Below are 17,434 nucleotides of genomic sequence, written 5' to 3' on the forward strand. Positions count from 1 at the left end.
TTCTCTTCTCTTCTCTCCTTTTCCATCTTCTCTTCTCTTCTCTCTAGTCCTTTTCTGTTCTCTTCTCTTTTCTCCCATCTTCTCTTCTCTTCTCTTTTGTTCTGTTCTCTTCTCTTCCATCTTCTCTTCTCTTCTCTTCTCTTCTCTTCTCTTCTCTTATCTTATCTTATCTTCTCTTCTCTCCTCTCTAGTCCTTTTCTGTTCTCTTCTCTTTTCTCCCATCTTCTCTTCTGTTCTCTTCTCTTCCATCTTCTTCCATCTTCTCTTCTCTTCTCTTCCATCTTCTTCCATCTTCTCTTCTCTCCAGTCCTTTTCTCTTCTCTTCTCTTCTCTTCTCTTCTCTTCCATTTCTCTTCTCTCTAGTCCTTTTCTCCCATCTTCTGTTCTCTTCTGTTCTCTTCTCTTCCATCTTCTCTTCTCTTCTCTTCTCTTCTCTTCTCTTCTCTTCTCTTCTCTTCTCTTCTCTTCCATCTTTTCTTCTCTTATCTCCAGTCCTTTTCTGTTCTCTTCTCTTCCATCTTCTTCCATCTTCTCTTCTCTCCAGTCCTTTTCTGTTCTGTTCTGTTCTCTTCTCTTCTCTTTTTATTTACAAAGCGATGTCTGTAGTTTGCTTTTGTGGAGCATATTTTAAAAATGGAAATTTATGCATGTATTTAGACATTTACTAAAGATTTCATTTTAAAGTACTTTATTAGCCAGCTATAATATTTCTGGGTATGTACAGTTTTAAAGGAAAGATCAGCTTTTATGAACGTGAGCGTTTTGTCCTATACAGTACCATAAACAACAGTACGAAGTGCAGGATAACTATCTATTTTCATATCTAAACTTATTTCATCTGCCTTAAGCACCTTTAGCTTTTATATAAAGGTTTCTTCAATGTAAAGGTACTAGTCAAACACCTTTTTATGCATGTGTAGGTGTAATTTTAATAGTGTGCTATTATTTATTTATTTTATTAAACGTTGTAATTTGTTCTTTTATGTAACACATGTTGAGATTCAGGTAGATGTACATGATAGATACATTAACTATGAGGATCTAATTCCTGAAGCACATAAGAAAAAGTGACCTCTCCCTGTTTAAAGAATAAAACACCTCCGAAGGTGCTGTTAGAAGAGAATAATCAGTGACAGCTTGATGCAATGCAGCCTGAAGTGCAACAGATTTACTGTTACAGCCAGAAGGTGATTATTTTCCAACAGCAGCACATGCCAAAATGTTTTATTCCTCTTATACAACAGTTTGCCAACAACTTCAATTTTTAACGTTTTAATAAAGAAAATGTTGTACTTTTATCCAGTTACATTTAATGTTGAGGAAAGTCCAAAAGACAAGTTAGTTCCTTTGTTTTTCCTCTTACTTACATATAACAAACCAGAAATATCTGAAATATGCCATATGACAAGTGAGATATTAAGTAAATTAAATGCAAAACCTTTATTTTTAAAGCATTATATTTGAGACATTTTAATGTGGAAAATGAAAACTGAATCATAATGCAATGTGCTAGAAGAGTCATCTTAAATCCTGGAGGCAAAATTTGTCGTTTTTCTTCAAGCAGACCTCAAAGCATCCTTTTCCATTCATCCTTTCTGTGTCCTTTGTTCCTGTGATCACTAGCACTGCTTGATCTCAGATGGGAGTGAGCCTGCCTTAAGCTGGTATCTGGTGGCACTAGGTTCTGTAAAATAAAAAAAATCATCCATTTAATTCATATTAAATTATGTTTACTCTAGACATTGCAAAACTCCAGTTACTGTTTTGCGTGTTGCACTATGGATACACATGTGAAACCTCAAGCGTTTATGCTGTGTTTATATTGTGGGGTCCTTGAGTCAAGTTAGGGATTTGCTAATTTAAATACTTCCCAGCTTCCCATAGTTCTATAACTTTGTTAAAATGCAAGTTGAGCTCCCAAGTGGTGCAAAAGAAAAGCTTTCGCTCTATCATCTGGAGGTCGCAAGTTCAGAGGGAGTGTTTTCCATCGAGTATGTTTCGCCCGGCCCTGACGTTGCACGAGCAGCAGTTCGATAAAGATGCTGTCAGCTTGCTTCATATGCCTCAGCCTTCACACTCCGAGGTTGGTAGCTGTCGTGTGATAGGAGAGAGCTGCCTGATGGGTGGAAATTGGCCATAATTAAATTAGGGAGAAAATCAAGGGGTAAAAAAACAAGCTGATTTTCAGTTTCCTTGATTTTCAGTGTTTGGGATGTTTTTTGGAACGATGCTTCAGGGCATGTTGTGGTGTTTATGCGATGTGTAATGTTTCCTTTCTGTGTAAGTAGATGGAGTGACTTGGTCATTAAGTAGTTTGCTTTCAATAAATGCTAAGGTTTTTGGCACTATATGGCATTATATTGCACTATATGGAACAGCAGCTCACACTATATGGCCAGGAGTATGTAGACAACCATATGCGGTTCTTCCCCAAACTGTTGCCACAAAGAACCCTCAATGTCTCAAATGCCCCTGTGCACAAAGAAAGGTCCATGAACTTGAGTGTCCTACACAGAGCCCTGACCTCAATCCCCCTGAACACCTTTAGGATGAACTGGAACGCAGACACTGTCCCAAGCCTCCTCACCCAACATCAGTGCTTGACCTCACTAATGCTCTTGTGGCTGAATGCGCAAATCCCCACAACCACACTCGAAAATCTAGTAGAAAGCCTTCTCAGAAGAGTAGAAGCCTTCTCAGAAGAGTAGAAGCCTTCTCAGAAGAATAGAAAGCCTTCTCAGAAGAGTAGAAGCCTTCTCAGAAGAATAGAAAGCCTTCTCAGAAGAGTAGAAGCCTTCTCAGAAGAGTAGAAGCCTTCTCAGAAGAATAGAAAGCCTTCTCAGAAGAGTAGAAGCCTTCTCAGAAGAGTAGAAGCCTTCTCAGAAGAGTAGAAGCCTTCTCAGAAGAGTACAAGCCTTCTCAGAAGAGTAGAAGCCTTCTCAGAAGCGTAGAAAGCCTTCTCAGAAGAGTAGAAAGCCTTCTCAGAAGAGTACAAGCCTTCTCAGAAGAGTAGAAAGCCTTCTCAGAAGAGTAGAAGCCTTCTCAGAAGAGTAGAAGCCTCCTCAGAAGGTTATTATAGTAGCAAAGGGGGGATTAAGTCTGGAATGGGATGTTCAACAAAAACATACGGATGTGATGGTCAGGTGTCTACATACTTTTGGCCATATAGTGTATTTATTCCAGACATGATGATTCAGAAGTTAAGGATGTGTGAACAGAAGGATGTGAGGTCAAATCCCAGGACTGTCAGAGAACCTCTTAGAGACTCTTGGAGGAAAACTCCACACATTAAAGTGTTATGGCAGAGACTAGTTAGCGATCTATGAGATGACAATGTCGTACACAGTATTAGCATTGTATTATTATTATTATTATTATTGTATGTAGTATTAGTATTGAGAAGAGTACAGATGAGGAGGTGAGAGAGCTGGATGGACTAAAGTTCCACTGCATCACTCTCTATAGGTAGACATGAAGTGAGGATAATGTAGGAAACCATTAACCAAAGTGAAAAAATAAAAATTTCAACTAGAAAAATCAACTTAGAATTTCATAACAAAACAAATCTTGGATGCCACTGAAGATTGTAGTATGTTAATTATGAAGATTAATATGCAAGACATTCAGCGTGGATTTTTCTTTTAACCCTGGTTTTAGAAGTTACTTTAGATAAAACTGCAAAATGTAAAGTGCATTCAGCTCCGTAGAGTTTTACGCACCCTCGTAACAGGCGGGGGTCGGCATGTGTCCATCGTTACACTGCATGCTCACAGGATAACCGCAGTTTCCCTCCTCATTCAAACAGTACACAGTGACCTGCTCCGAATGCAGCACCTGGTTGGGTTTGAAGTCCTCAATCCATTTCTTCACGCCTTTGTACAAAATGCGTCCCCTTTCAATATCAACTGTGCAAGGAGCTGGCAGAGAACATGGAAAAAAATTATGATTTTTATTATGACTTCAGAACTTCACACATTCATTAAGCGCAGTTTCAAAGCAATGGCAAAATGCCACCTCATTTCAACTCTCAGAAAATCAGGTATTTTTTTTTTGTTGATGATTTAAAAACAAAAAAAACAACCATGTGATGTTTTTAGGAGTTGATGATTATTTTTACGCATATTTTGTTTTATAATAATTTTATTTATTTATTTATTTATTTATTTAACTGCTATTTTATAGTGATTTTAAGAAAAGTTAGTGAGCATTACTGAACATCTGTGACCCGGCAATACTCTCAAGTACATCCTCGTCTACCTCTCTGTTTCAGTGCCATTCTGAAATGCAAATACTTATTTTACTTACATTTTTATTTGTACAATTAAAAAAAAAAAGGTCGACAAAAATGGCCATATTATAAAAACATAAAAAAATATTTTTCTGTACATGTTTAAGTACGGTATCATTTATTATCATCATAATAATAGTGCAGCTTCTCAACCTAATCTCTAATCCACTGCATCTGTAATGTAAATGAGACCTTGAAATGATAAGGATCTATATGATTTTATTCTGTCAAAAATGAGCTCAATGACCACTTTATTAGGAACACCTGTAGACCTTTATCCAGGTAATGCAATGCAAAACATGCAGATACACAATGTTCATGTAAATGACTGTGGTATGGTTGGTGGTATGGTTCTTGTATGTTGTACACACATGCACACACACACTCACACACACACACACACACACACAAAAGGCTCTGGAGTTCAGAGAAAAATGGCTAGACTGGTTGGAGCTGACAAGAAGGCTATGGTAACACAAATAACCACTCTTTACATCCATGGTGAGCAGAAGAGCATCTGAGAAGAAACAACACCTCGAGCCTTGAAGCAGACTACAGCAGCAGAAGACCACATTGTGTTCCACTCCTACCAGCCAGCAGTAGGAATCTGAGGCTACCATGGGCAATGAAAAATGGACAATTAAAGATTGGGGAAAAAATTACCTGGTCTTTTTTGTTATTGACAGGCCACTGAATATTTCTGAGAGTTTTACATCAAAAATACTGCTTACAAATAAAAAAAAATTACATTGACAAGTTGTAGAGAAGTTATATCTTCTTAATGAGGTTCAAATCTTTATGTCTCAATGACTAAAAATTACAGAATTGTCAGATAGAACCATATAATTCCAAAGTCTCGATTTACCACTGACAATAACTTCAATACATTTTTTTGACTTTACTCAAAGCTTATAATGGAAGTCTAAGGACAATTGTTGAATTCTGTCTGTAAATGTTTAAAATGTGAGATTTCAACTTAAATTTAAAACTATAACCATGTCATTCTAACAATAAAGGTCCATTTATGAGAAAAGACATGAGAGAAAGTTGTAGCAAAGCTGTTATTAGCTTCATCTGTCTCAAACGATAATTTTATATAAGCAAGATTTTTAATATATAAAAGTAAAAAAATGAGCTTTTAAAGTATCCATGCATGATCAAACCGACACTAAAGCACTTCCATGTTCCATGTTGCTAAACATAAATACAAATTTTCCCTTTAAAAAAGTACTTACAGCCCTGAAAATATGAATCATACACATTTCAGCTTAGTCAAATATATTTGAGTACAGAATTTATGACTGTGGTACAAATATATGTGTTTCTCATAAATGTTTTATTGGTTTTCTGTTTCTTTTTTTCAATTCAGGGAACTATGTTGAAATTCTTTTCTGTGTTTTTTGCATATACAAGAAATCAGATAGGGTTCAAAAGTTCAACTGCTTCCACACTAACTTGATCTGATGTCTGTAATTATACAGACATGAAACTCATACCATGGAACATGTGGTGCACAGTTAGGAATCTCTCGTTGCCTTCTGTAAACTGGATTTTTGAAAAAAAATCAATGATGAAATAAAAAACATGGCTGACATGTTGATTTTAGAAGGAAAAAAATAGGAAAATCTGTGTTTACAATGTCTATGGAAGCAAACACAGGCCTGATGAGGCCTGATGTGACTACACTATAAACGCAGGATCAAAGGTTTGTCCAGTGTGTGTGTTTTGGTGTGTTGCAAAAGATTTCATATCAGTATAGCATTCACTTATTTGCTGTTTGTTAAGCAATGTGGTTTAAATGATTTGAATAAGGTTCCAGCTATAATGTGTGTGTAGTAGAGATTAGGGGTGTAATGCAATACCATTATCCGTATTTGTATCTATTTAGTTCTCAAAATATTCGTATGCATTTTAATATCCGTATTTAATCCAGATGTGGGTGTGGCCTATATTAATTTTTTTAAAAATAATGTTAACCCTACCACTATGCCCTGGAAACACTGGAAAACACTGGAAAAACAGGGCTGGAAAAAGATGTATTTTTTCATTTTTCAAATTCTAACAATGAATAGCAATTTGCAGAGCATACGTTTATTCAACTCCTAAACCAGATGCTCTGTGGAACGTTCTGGAAAGCTTTCTATCTTCTGTCTAATGACTGAGTAAACAAACTAACTATGTTTCAAAGCAATGATGTTTTTTCCCAAATCAGGAAATGGTTACTTAGCCTTTGATAAATTCCAGAAAGATCAGAAACGTTCGGACATCAGAATCTATTAGAAAACTGGGATACACTTACAGTGCTGCTGTGGATCAAAGTGTGGTGCGTTAAGGGACATTTCATTATAATGACCATAAGATTTTCTCCGAATATTTTCTTTTAATAACATTGGAGAATGCTCATTTAAGAATAACAAAAAACATGTACAATGAATGTTCAAGCTTTACAATATCTTTAAAAATAAATTAATTTATTAGCAACACACTGTCTATGTGAGATATATGGAGCAATGGCTCAATATATGAAATCATATTTCTTTTATTTATGCCAAAATATACTAGAAATGTGGCTTTATTTTGGAGTCTATTTATAGAGTATAATGTCTGTCTATGGCAGATACACTATAAGGCCGAAGGTTTGTGGACACCTGACCAGCACACCCATATGTGCTTTGGAAAATCCCATTCCAAATGTAGTCCCCATTTGCTGTTATAATAACCTCCACTCTTCTGGGAAGGCTTTCCTCTATATTTTGGAGCATGGCTGTGGGATTTGTGTTCATTCAGCCTCAAGAGCATTAGTGAGGTCAGGTCTGGGGTGCATCTGTCATTCCAATTCATCCCAAAAGTGTTCAGTGGGGTTGAGGTCAGGGCTCTGTGCCGGACACTTGAGTTCTTCCACACAAAACTTAGCAAACCATGTCTTCTTTGGCAAACCTTTGCAAACCATGTCCTCTTCGTCACTTTGTGCACAGGGACATGGGCATGCTGGAACAGGTTTGGGCCACTTAGTTCCAGAAAAGGGAAACTGTAATGCTATAGCATACAAAGACATCCTGTACAATAGCGTATTTCCAAATTTGTGGCAAAAGTTTCAGGAAGACCCACATATGGGTGTAACAGTCTGGTGTCCATAAACTTTTGGCCATATAGTGTAATGTAAATCAGAAATGGACACCACTGTTTACTTGTTTCCCACAAAAAGAATGAGAATAATAAGAAAAATGTTTTGTGTGTCCAAACATTTTGGCCAGAGTCTTTTTGTGCTGAAACCTGACAATCCTCCCCATAAACTTCAGCGTGTTCTTTAAAGTTCAACGTTAAAAGAAAAACCATATTCTTGTGCGACTTTTTTTTGGTTTCGTCAAGCTTTTTATAAAAAATAGACTATATAAATACTCTGCCTATATTTCATATTTGTATTTGTTTAGGACAAACATTGAACAAGAACATTATATGTATTCATATTCGTATGTATTCATATTCGGTTATACCCGTAGAAGGCATTTAGCTGAGGTGTGCATCGATACTGGGAGCAGACAAGACGCAACAAAAAAGTCATCTGAGTGGTAAGTCTTTACAGGTATGAATGAGCAGTCAGATATGTACGTACAGCATCCTTAGTAACTGCCTGGTCAGAGGCATGGAAGTTTTTTTAGGCAATTAGCGTTTATATTTCGGGAAGTAGAACAAAGAAAAGCCCTGTGGGCATACTCTCACTCTCCTGTCAATCACAGCGACACTAGCCAACTTTGGGCATCTGGGAGTATCATCTCATGTATGCGGAAGACGGCCAACAACGCTTTCCTCTGAGTGTGTTACACTGTCACATGATGCAGCATGACTTGCTGTCTTCACATGTCTAAAACAACTCTTTGGCTTAGGCTGTGCTTGCTTCAAGTTTAAATCCAGATCCAGATATGGATATTTGGAGAACTAAACAGGAACAGATATTGATAGCAGCATTGCATTATACCCTTAGTGTGTAGTGTTTATGAAGGAGAAGTGTGTGTCTGTGACAGCAGGTACCTCTACATGCAGGAATTCTGGACCATGAGCCAGTTTCTTCACATTCAACCTCCGCAGGTCCATCAAGGAGGTAGGGGTAGTGACAGCCATATTTGACTTTTTCCTTATATCCATGCTCTCGCATCTCAGCAAATGACAGAAAGCCGTTCTCTATTGCGCTGGGCACAGGACATGTTACCACTGAACAAAGGAAAAAAAGGATGGTGGTGTCTCAGTGGTTAAAGAGATGGTTTGGTGAAAAATGAACTGAAACCTAATCTTCTCCTTAACCCCAAATATTGTCAATCAGCCAAGAAATGTTTAGTGTCTGAAGAAACCTAAGATTTCTATAGAACTATAGCCAGTAATACTGTCAGAGCTGCTATTATAGAAAACCAACAGCACTGTGGTATAATGTCTAACAAAAAGACTTTGTTTTTATCATACAGGAGGTGGCTTGAAGTATTTCATACTCACACTTGCACACTGGTGGTACCGTCCATGTGCCTTCAGCAGTGCATGTGGCTCTCTTATCACCAAAAAGAACCATGGGAGGCAAACACTCATAGATCCCTCCAAAACCGAACTGTACGGTGTCCTCCTCGAACTGCTTGTCATACACGATTTTGGCGTAAGGTGGAATATCCGGAAGACCACAAGTAACAGCTGGGGGAGAAAATAACAAAACGCTGATTGAACTGTGATGCAGGACATCGGGTTTTAGTTAAGCCTGGTTGGTTTGGTCATGATTAGTGTGTTGGCGTACGTTCACACTGTGGGGCAGGCTCACTCCACTGGGCTGTGTGTAAGCATTCGCTGGAATTGGCTCCAACCAGGACGTATCTAAACACACACAAATAAACACCAGAATGATGTTATAAACACAAAGACAAGACCAGAGCATAGCATCATTTTCTACTTGAGTGAGTTATCTGAGTCAAGGTGGCTGTTCTTTTTGAAGTGTTTCCAACTGCATTTAGAATATTTTAAAAAGAATATTCATAATATAACATTCACAAGCACAAAAGCCCTGATCCACAAGTTGTTGAAATGTTCCAAAGTCATTATTTTGACTTAATGTCTTGTTATTTTGACTTAATAACTCGTAAGGTATTATGTTGTTATTTTGACTTAATATTTTAATTTGACTTAATAACCCATTATTTCAAGTTATTATCTCATTATATTGACTCCTAACACTTAAACTGACAGAATCCCATAATGGTCAAAGCAGTCATTTTGACCATTTACCATACCTCAACAAATTTAAATTAAGTAACAGTCAGTATGGTATTTGTGTCAAATGAAAAAAGCAATGTCTGGCTTACTTACTATCTGAGAAACAGCATATGGAATAAGAAGTATTATTACTATAAGCTAATATTCTATAAATTAATCTCGTTGATAGATTGTGGGGTGTTTTATATATATATATATATATATATATATATATATATATAATGATATAATATTGAACTAGAGTTGAAATAATACAACAATTGAAATCTTACTGACTGGAAGAAAGCACTGACACTGGAGAAAAAATAAATGTCTACTTATATCAATAACGAATGAGTACTGATGTAATCATATCAATAATGACACACTATCTTGAAATGCTGAGTTATTAAGTTAAAATAACAAGATATTCATTTGAAATAATGACATAGCAGTTCAGAATTTACAGGCAGAATTAACAAGCCCTGACACTGAAGATTGCTACTATAAATGTTAAATAAATGGCAGCTTACAGACAGATTCACTATATCAACAATATATCAGTAATGACATATCTCAAAATATTTTATTTCAAAAAATAGTTATTAGGTCAAAATAATATTAATTTGAAATAATGACATGGCACATCAGTGGAGACTACCTCCATAAATGTTAAATAAATGTCTACTTACTTAGGCTGCACCATATCAACAACATATCCATAATGACATAATATCTTGAGATAATGAGTTATTAAGTCAAAATAATGAGACATTAAATTGAAATTATGACATAGCACTTCAAAACTTACTGTTACAAAGCACTGACCCTGGACACTCCTTCCATAAATGATAAATAAATGTTTCCTCACCAAATCAACAATTATATCTTGAAATAACAAGTTATTAAGTCAAAATAAAGACATATTAAATTGAAATAATGACATAACACTTCAAAACTTACTTTACCAAAGCACTGACACTGGAGACTCCTTCAATAAATGTTACATAAATGACATAGCACTTCAATATTTTTTTTTTTTTTGAGGTTCAGGGCTTCTGTAAATAATAAACGCCAAATACATACAAGATTCCATAGAATGATGTGAGGCAATATGTAAAGTGAAATGCAGTCACCCATCATTGCAGGAATATCTGATGACGCTTTTGTAAACAATGTTGTTGAAGCCTGCGTTTCCGTTCTGTGGCGATTCAGGAACCGGACACCGCTTTGCTGTGTGAGAACATTAGAGCGTAATAAAACTCACACCATGGGAACATGTGGTGTGCATGCATGTAACTAATTTAGTGCCTTTGCACTGATTATTGCTTATATAAAACTGTCTTGTGTGGAGGAAATCAAAGCATGCTTGATAAGTTGAGCTGAAACTGCTTGGGCTTTTGTGAGACTGGGAGAAACACAAAAATCTGTGTTTACAGATGTCTCAGAAGTAAACACAGCGAGGACTAATGCGACTGCACTATAAGAGTGGGATCAAAGGTTTTAATTTTTGTATGTGTGTCATGTGTGCACGTTCTGTTGCATAAGAAAATTTATCAGATGCTGGTTTTAAAGAATGGTTTAATTTGCTCGAGTAAGTAAGGAATACTACTTAATGGTGCGTGCTGTTTAGGAAAATAATAAACAATGGCATAATGGGAGTTGATTCCTATAATAGCACATCCAAAAGTGATTTATTCCTCTTATACCACAAAAATTTTCCAACTTATTTAGAAACAGCACACTGCACTTTTTATCCATTTATATTTATAAACATGTTACTTCCTGTTAGTAGCTATAAACAGTCATTTTTTTTTTTGTAATTCACCAGTCTCCTTTTTTCTCTTTAATAAGATAAAAATGCAACTTGTCATGTGCTTTGTCCTAAAGATTTTTTTCATGTCGGAAAACTGACTGTTAGAAAGTAAATAAATTAAAATAAATAAATAAATAAATAAATTGTTAAATAAACAACTCCTTACAGAAAGCATCACCATATCCATGATTATATGTGTTTCTTTGTTAAATAATTTACAAAAAATTAAGTTCAGGGTGAAAATACATTATTATATAATTTACCTATTTATAATTTGCCTATGTGTTACATCCTTGCTCAATAATGATGCCAAATTGTATTCAGAAAAAAAATTATTCTGGTTGTCCAAGATGGCTGCCTCCATTAAGTTACAGCAAAGTTACTGAAGAACTACATGCAGTTTGAGGAAGATGTATAGAGAAAAGAATTTGGCCGTGAATTCAAATGTAACCATATAAATGAGACAATTCTCTAGTCACTATATGTTTGTGTATAGTGTGCTTTATCTCACGGGAGCACTTCAGCTCACGCTCGGTCCACTCTCCATTCTTTTTGCAGGTTATTTTGCGTGACCCCCCGGCGTTTGAGTAGCCCTGGCTGCATGATAGTGTAACCTGCGTCCCTGGCTCGTAAAATAGCTGTCCTCCACTCAGCTCTGAACCGTTCTCTGGAGGAGGATGAGAGCACACTAGAACACCCACAACACACACACACACACACACACACATGCATTGTAGGAACGTGCAATTCACATCGTGGAAATTAGCATTCAACTAATTGTGCAATTGCACTGTTTGAACACCAGAGGTCCCAATCTGCAGAACCCCTATAATATATAGAGAATACACTGGGCCCGATATCTCCAGATCTAAACAGACATTATAAGTTATACAGTTACACACCCCTGTTAAAAAGAGCTCTTCAGTTGCATGCTCTTCAGCTCTTCAGCCAGTGGAAGTCAAGCATTTTAGCCGACTTTGGAGCTCTATTTCAAAAGTTAAAATGATGCCACAGGTACTGCAATAAGCTCATTATGTTTCAATCGATCACTTTGACTAGGTCAGAGACTATGTTTATTCAAACAAATTTTTGGGAGAATTTATAAATTTATTTATTTACTTATTTTCAAATTATGGTAAACCAAAAAAGTATGTTTTGTTTAGAGTATTAAACCTCTGTTCATAACCATTTTTGATTTATTTCATGTTATACAGACAAAAATGTACATTGCATTGCATTGTTTATGATTCAGAAACAAAAAAGGAGTCTTTTCAGTCTAATATTTTTATCATTCAAATTTTGTTCAAAATATTCTGAGAATCAAATTCAATCACGAATCGGGAAACCAGTATTGTGTATCGTTACGCCCCTAATCATTAAGTAGGAAAATAAATAGCAATGCAGGTATGGAATCTCCTTGTTGAAAAATATTAATAAAGAGAGGGCTACAAAAAATTTCCAAGGCATTGCATATACCATGGAACACTGTAAAGACAATAATCAACAAGTGGAGAAAGTATGGCACAAGAGTGGGATTACTAAGAACAGGACGTCCGTCCAAAATTGATGAGAAGCCCAGGAGAAAACTGGTCAGGGAGGCTGCCAAGATGCCTCCAGCAACATTAAATCTCTAAACAATCTCCCGAATTCTTCATATGTCGGGCTATGGGGTAGGCTGGCAAGACAGAAGCCTTTTTTAACCAAAAAAAAAAAAAAAAAAAGCTATCCTATCTCACAAAACCATGTGGAATAATGTGTTATGCTCTGATGAGACCAAATTTGAACTTTTCGGCTATAATACCAAACAGAACATCACCACAAGAACACCATTCCCATGGAAGCATGCATGACAAAGACCAGAAGGATAGAAAAGGTCATGACGTGATTTATCTTGATTTCATTTTTTACATCACAAAAACCTACCATTTTAACAGGCTTTTTTATATTCGCTGTACCTTACAAGTAATGACAATAATTTAGACAAAACATGCACAATTTTCCCCTTAAGCCAAATGTAGTCTAGAAGCCAAAATATATTGGTAGTGTCTTTAATTTTGCACTATGAATGTTGATGACAAGTAAAGGAAAGTAATATCTACGCATTTAGCATTGTCAAAATTGCATTTTTAAATCATCACACACACATGCTCCTCCAGAAATGCCTGATTCATCTCAATGCTTTAGCTCTGCTTGAAGCTTCTGTACTTGTAATTCACTTTCTGCTGCTGTGAATGGTCCCACGTAGACATCCTAAAGATTTGCCCAGCAGTAGCAGTGCTACAATTTGAACTCATAACCTTCCAAACAGTAGTCCAACATCTCAACCACTGAGCTAAATTTTTGTAGTTTGCACATTAGGATTTCTGTAAATTCTATATTATTCCAGAAGTTGTCTGGATTAAATATATTCTTCCAAACTAAAGTCTTGTGTGCTTCTGTTTACCTGGTTAATAGAACTGCTAAAAAAAGGCTACACCAAATACTTTTTCCTTGCTAACTAGTTAGCTAGCATTGTCCTAGCTAACTCCAGTTATCCCCTCAGTCAAATCATAAAACCATCAATCAGAAGTTAGTGCTTTACTTTACCTTTGTCCGTTGTTACAGTGTTGAGCAGACACGCGTGACATACAAGCAGCAGCAACCGCTGAAAAGCTGGCCTCATCCTCATTTTTGAGTGTTTTTGGTTTGCTGATACTGACTACAGGCACTTTTCTGGGCTGTTTGTAGAAATTTTGTTTAAACAAGCTGGGGGAGGTGATGGAGAAATGGGGTCATCGTCATTTACCAGCAATCAGAAATCTCTGAACTTCTGACTGTTCTTTACACTCCTTTCCTCCTCCCTTGAGCCTTACACATCTAGTCAAAACTGTTTGTGTCAGCAACAGCTTATTCCTCTATTTGAGTTTCAAGGGATGAGATTAGACGTTTTTCAGAGTGTGTTAGATCAGCAAAAGTAAGTAGCAAGCAGGTATTTAGTAGTCATGTTTCTCTTCATTGGCTCACTCTTGAAACATGACATGATAAAACAGCAAAACTAAAGAAGAAAACGTCCAGACATCAAATATGTCTTGGTTCCTTGATGACATCTGGGGTAAGATAATGTAACATGCAGGTGAATGAGGCAGGGCACAAGTGCATTTTATTTAGGTCCAACCAACAAACGTAATCAGTGTCTCTGGCATGGGTCAAAGCACATGCAGGCAACATCACACAAGAATAATACATGTTCAGTGTCAAAACAGGCATGGGTCAAAACTGGGAAGTACAATGCCACAAAATTCTGGGAACAAGGTTCAACTTTATACTACAATGTATTGTACTTTGAACTTGTACTTCGAACTCGAACAAAACCCAACCCCCAACACAACAATGGTCATTCACCTCAGAATTTCCAATCGGGAACTCTGGCAATATCCACAGTGCCTGAGTTCTCTGAACTTGATTTTACTTGATATTTAGATCTTGTCTTGTGAAAATATATTTTAACAACTTCATAAATTTATATTTATAATTCTGTTGACTTCAGCCCAATTTTACTAATGCGATAAGACCAATGTGACAGATCATTTTTATGATCAAAGATGAACAAGACAGTTGACCTACCTTATACATGGTTTCTTTTTGCTAATCACACAAATAATTCATGTAGATCTTCTTTATATGTCAAATATGACCTTGATCTTGGCATCCATGTTTTTCCGAGCAAAAGTACTGGACTGCACATAGAGCAGAGCTCTGGAAAATTGACCTGGAACTTTCCAAGTTCAGAGTATAAAAGATTGCAGCATTAAAGTAACAAATTCATGATAAGACAATACAAAAAAAACAGCATGGTATTCATAGACAAATTAATCAAGGAGTAACACAGAAGAGGTGGTCACAATCAGGTAACAAACCATAGACAGGTCTAGACAGCCTGGTAATTCAAAAGTAGCTCAGTTATGTGGGAAAACCATGCACCTGGCAATGCTGCCTTTAAAGGTCCAAGCAACAACCACAGCACTAATTTATACCTGTTTCTAATTATAAACATGTCAAACCAAGTGGCATTTATTTTAAAGAACGATACCCAAAGCACACTTTTCAAGCGTTAACATAGTTAATGTGATGAACTACGCCATGTGGTTACCGGGGCACCTATATGAAACTGAAAGTAATTGACTACATACAACTCCTGTAAATTATCTTGGGACCAGCTAAAAGTTAAAAGTAATTGCAAAAATGAATAAGAAGAGTGATGTAAGTTTTGATAAAAGGTCTAGCATCATCTGTTTGCACAAAATGGAAGACCACATTGGCCAGATCAGCAAAAAACTAAATCTTCCTTCCTCTACAGTTGTATATAATATAAACAAGTTCAAAAGTTTAAGGACTTTAAACGAAAATAGACAATGTCCAGGCATAAGTGTGAGTAAAATCAAGACAAACAATCGAGAAACAGTAGCAAGGCTTGCTTCAGACAACAATGGGAATTACCAAATACAACTTTTGCACAAATTAGTTGAAAAGGGATCAACAAACATGATTACAGAGGGAGAGTAATGCAGCAGAAACCATTCATCAGTCTCATAAAAGCAAGGTTGAAATTTGCCAAAGATCATGCACAGAAAGAGAGCAGCTTCTGGAGAACTGTCTTATTTTCAGATGAATCTAAATATTAATTGGGTGGAGCTGATGGTAGAGCGTTTGTGTGGAGAAAGCCGGGAGAAGAATTCCACTCAAACTGCATTAAGGGTGCTATAAAGTATGGAGGTGGCTGGGGCTGTTTTTCCTATATTAGTGCTGGTGAGCTTGTGTTCACTGATGAACTCATGAACGCAGATGAATCAGTGAAGAAATTATTCAAGCAACAGAAGTGGATTTTTTTTAAAGCAGGATAATGATCCAAAGCAAACCAGTTGCTTTTGGAAAGAATACTTCCTGACCTAAAGCCCTGATCTAAACCCTGTAGAGCATCTATGGGACGCAATGGAGAAGAAATTAGCAGGATATGGATGCTCTAGTGTGGATGAACTGAACGTGTTGTTGGTTGAAACTTGGAGGAAACTTCCAAGTTGAGAAATTCTGTGTAACTATGGATGGCAAACTAAATACTAAAATACTGTAACTGTGATATTTAGTGAAGCTTAATTGCTTAATTGAGTATCCAAATACTTTTTGGTCTAATTATGAACAGTATATAGTATCTATTATTTTTCTAGGCTTAAGCGTAACAATCTATTTTTTTGGGAAATGTTTTGCATGAAAAGTGTGCTTGTAGTAGCTTTCTTTATAATAAATGACACTTGTTTTCTAATGTTGTTTTCTAATGCAGTAAAATTTATACATTTGCACAGTAAGTATGGCTTAAGTGTCCAAATACTTTTTGGGGCCACACTAAGTTTAGTACATGAATGGAATGTGAGCAGCCACAGTTCCCATTTCTCCATCCTTTTCTGCATTGCAGTTTGCATGTATGCTGTGTTGCTTAATTTGCAAGTAGTATTGTATGTGAGTTTCATATATAACAAGATCTTTTATAATGGTGTCATTATAAAAGAAGTTGCCATCGGATGTGAAGATGTTGGTTGGGAAGTAACAATCATGGGGAAGGTAAAGGAGACTCCTAAAGTCCTCAGGGACAATATTATGTAACAACACATGAATGGAAAAAAATACCTGTCAGTGCAATTGGTTTGATAATATGCAGGTGGAAAGTTCACGAAACCACAACGAATCGTCCCCGGACATGTGAGCCACACAAGATTTCACAGTGTGCCCTCACACTAATGATACAAGCATGGAAGGTTAGAGAGAAGCCAGTAGTCACTCGAAAAGAGTTGCAGGACGACCTGAAAGCAGCAGGAACAAGTTACTCAGAGAACAATAAGCAGTGAACTGCACAATCATCTGTGTTCCTACACCACAGGCAAATGCACGTCTAACAGCATTAAGCCGCAGCGGAACTCCTTTGGAACAATATAATCTAGTCAGACGAAACAAAAATACAAAACAAAAATTGCTGCTCTTTTGGCAATAATTCAGCTCGTCAAGTTTGGAGAAAGAAGAGTCATGTGTATGATCCCAACAGCACCATGCCCACAGTGAAGTACCGAGCTGGGAGT

The 17,434-nt window shown here is 36.6% G+C and overlaps 1 protein-coding gene across 1 annotated transcript; it reads right to left on the bottom strand.

Moving 5' to 3' along the window:
* Positions 1–1,256: 1,256 nt before the first annotated feature.
* LOC113538148 (beta-2-glycoprotein 1) lies at positions 1,257–14,169 on the bottom strand. The gene is made up of 8 exons (XM_026933018.3): positions 13,917–14,169; positions 11,842–12,018; positions 10,651–10,747; positions 9,063–9,139; positions 8,774–8,962; positions 8,318–8,497; positions 3,720–3,917; positions 1,257–1,684 (listed from the first exon to the last, which is right to left on the bottom strand). Exons 1-8 carry the CDS (start codon positions 13,996–13,998, stop codon positions 1,620–1,622), a joined length of 1,065 nt encoding a protein of 354 aa, XP_026788819.1. The 5' UTR covers positions 13,999–14,169; the 3' UTR covers positions 1,257–1,619.
* Between the last annotated feature and the right edge of the window lie 3,265 nt (positions 14,170–17,434).

Source organism: Pangasianodon hypophthalmus, chromosome 2 (genome assembly GCF_027358585.1).
Source record: "Pangasianodon hypophthalmus isolate fPanHyp1 chromosome 2, fPanHyp1.pri, whole genome shotgun sequence".
NCBI lineage: Eukaryota > Metazoa > Chordata > Actinopteri > Siluriformes > Pangasiidae > Pangasianodon > Pangasianodon hypophthalmus.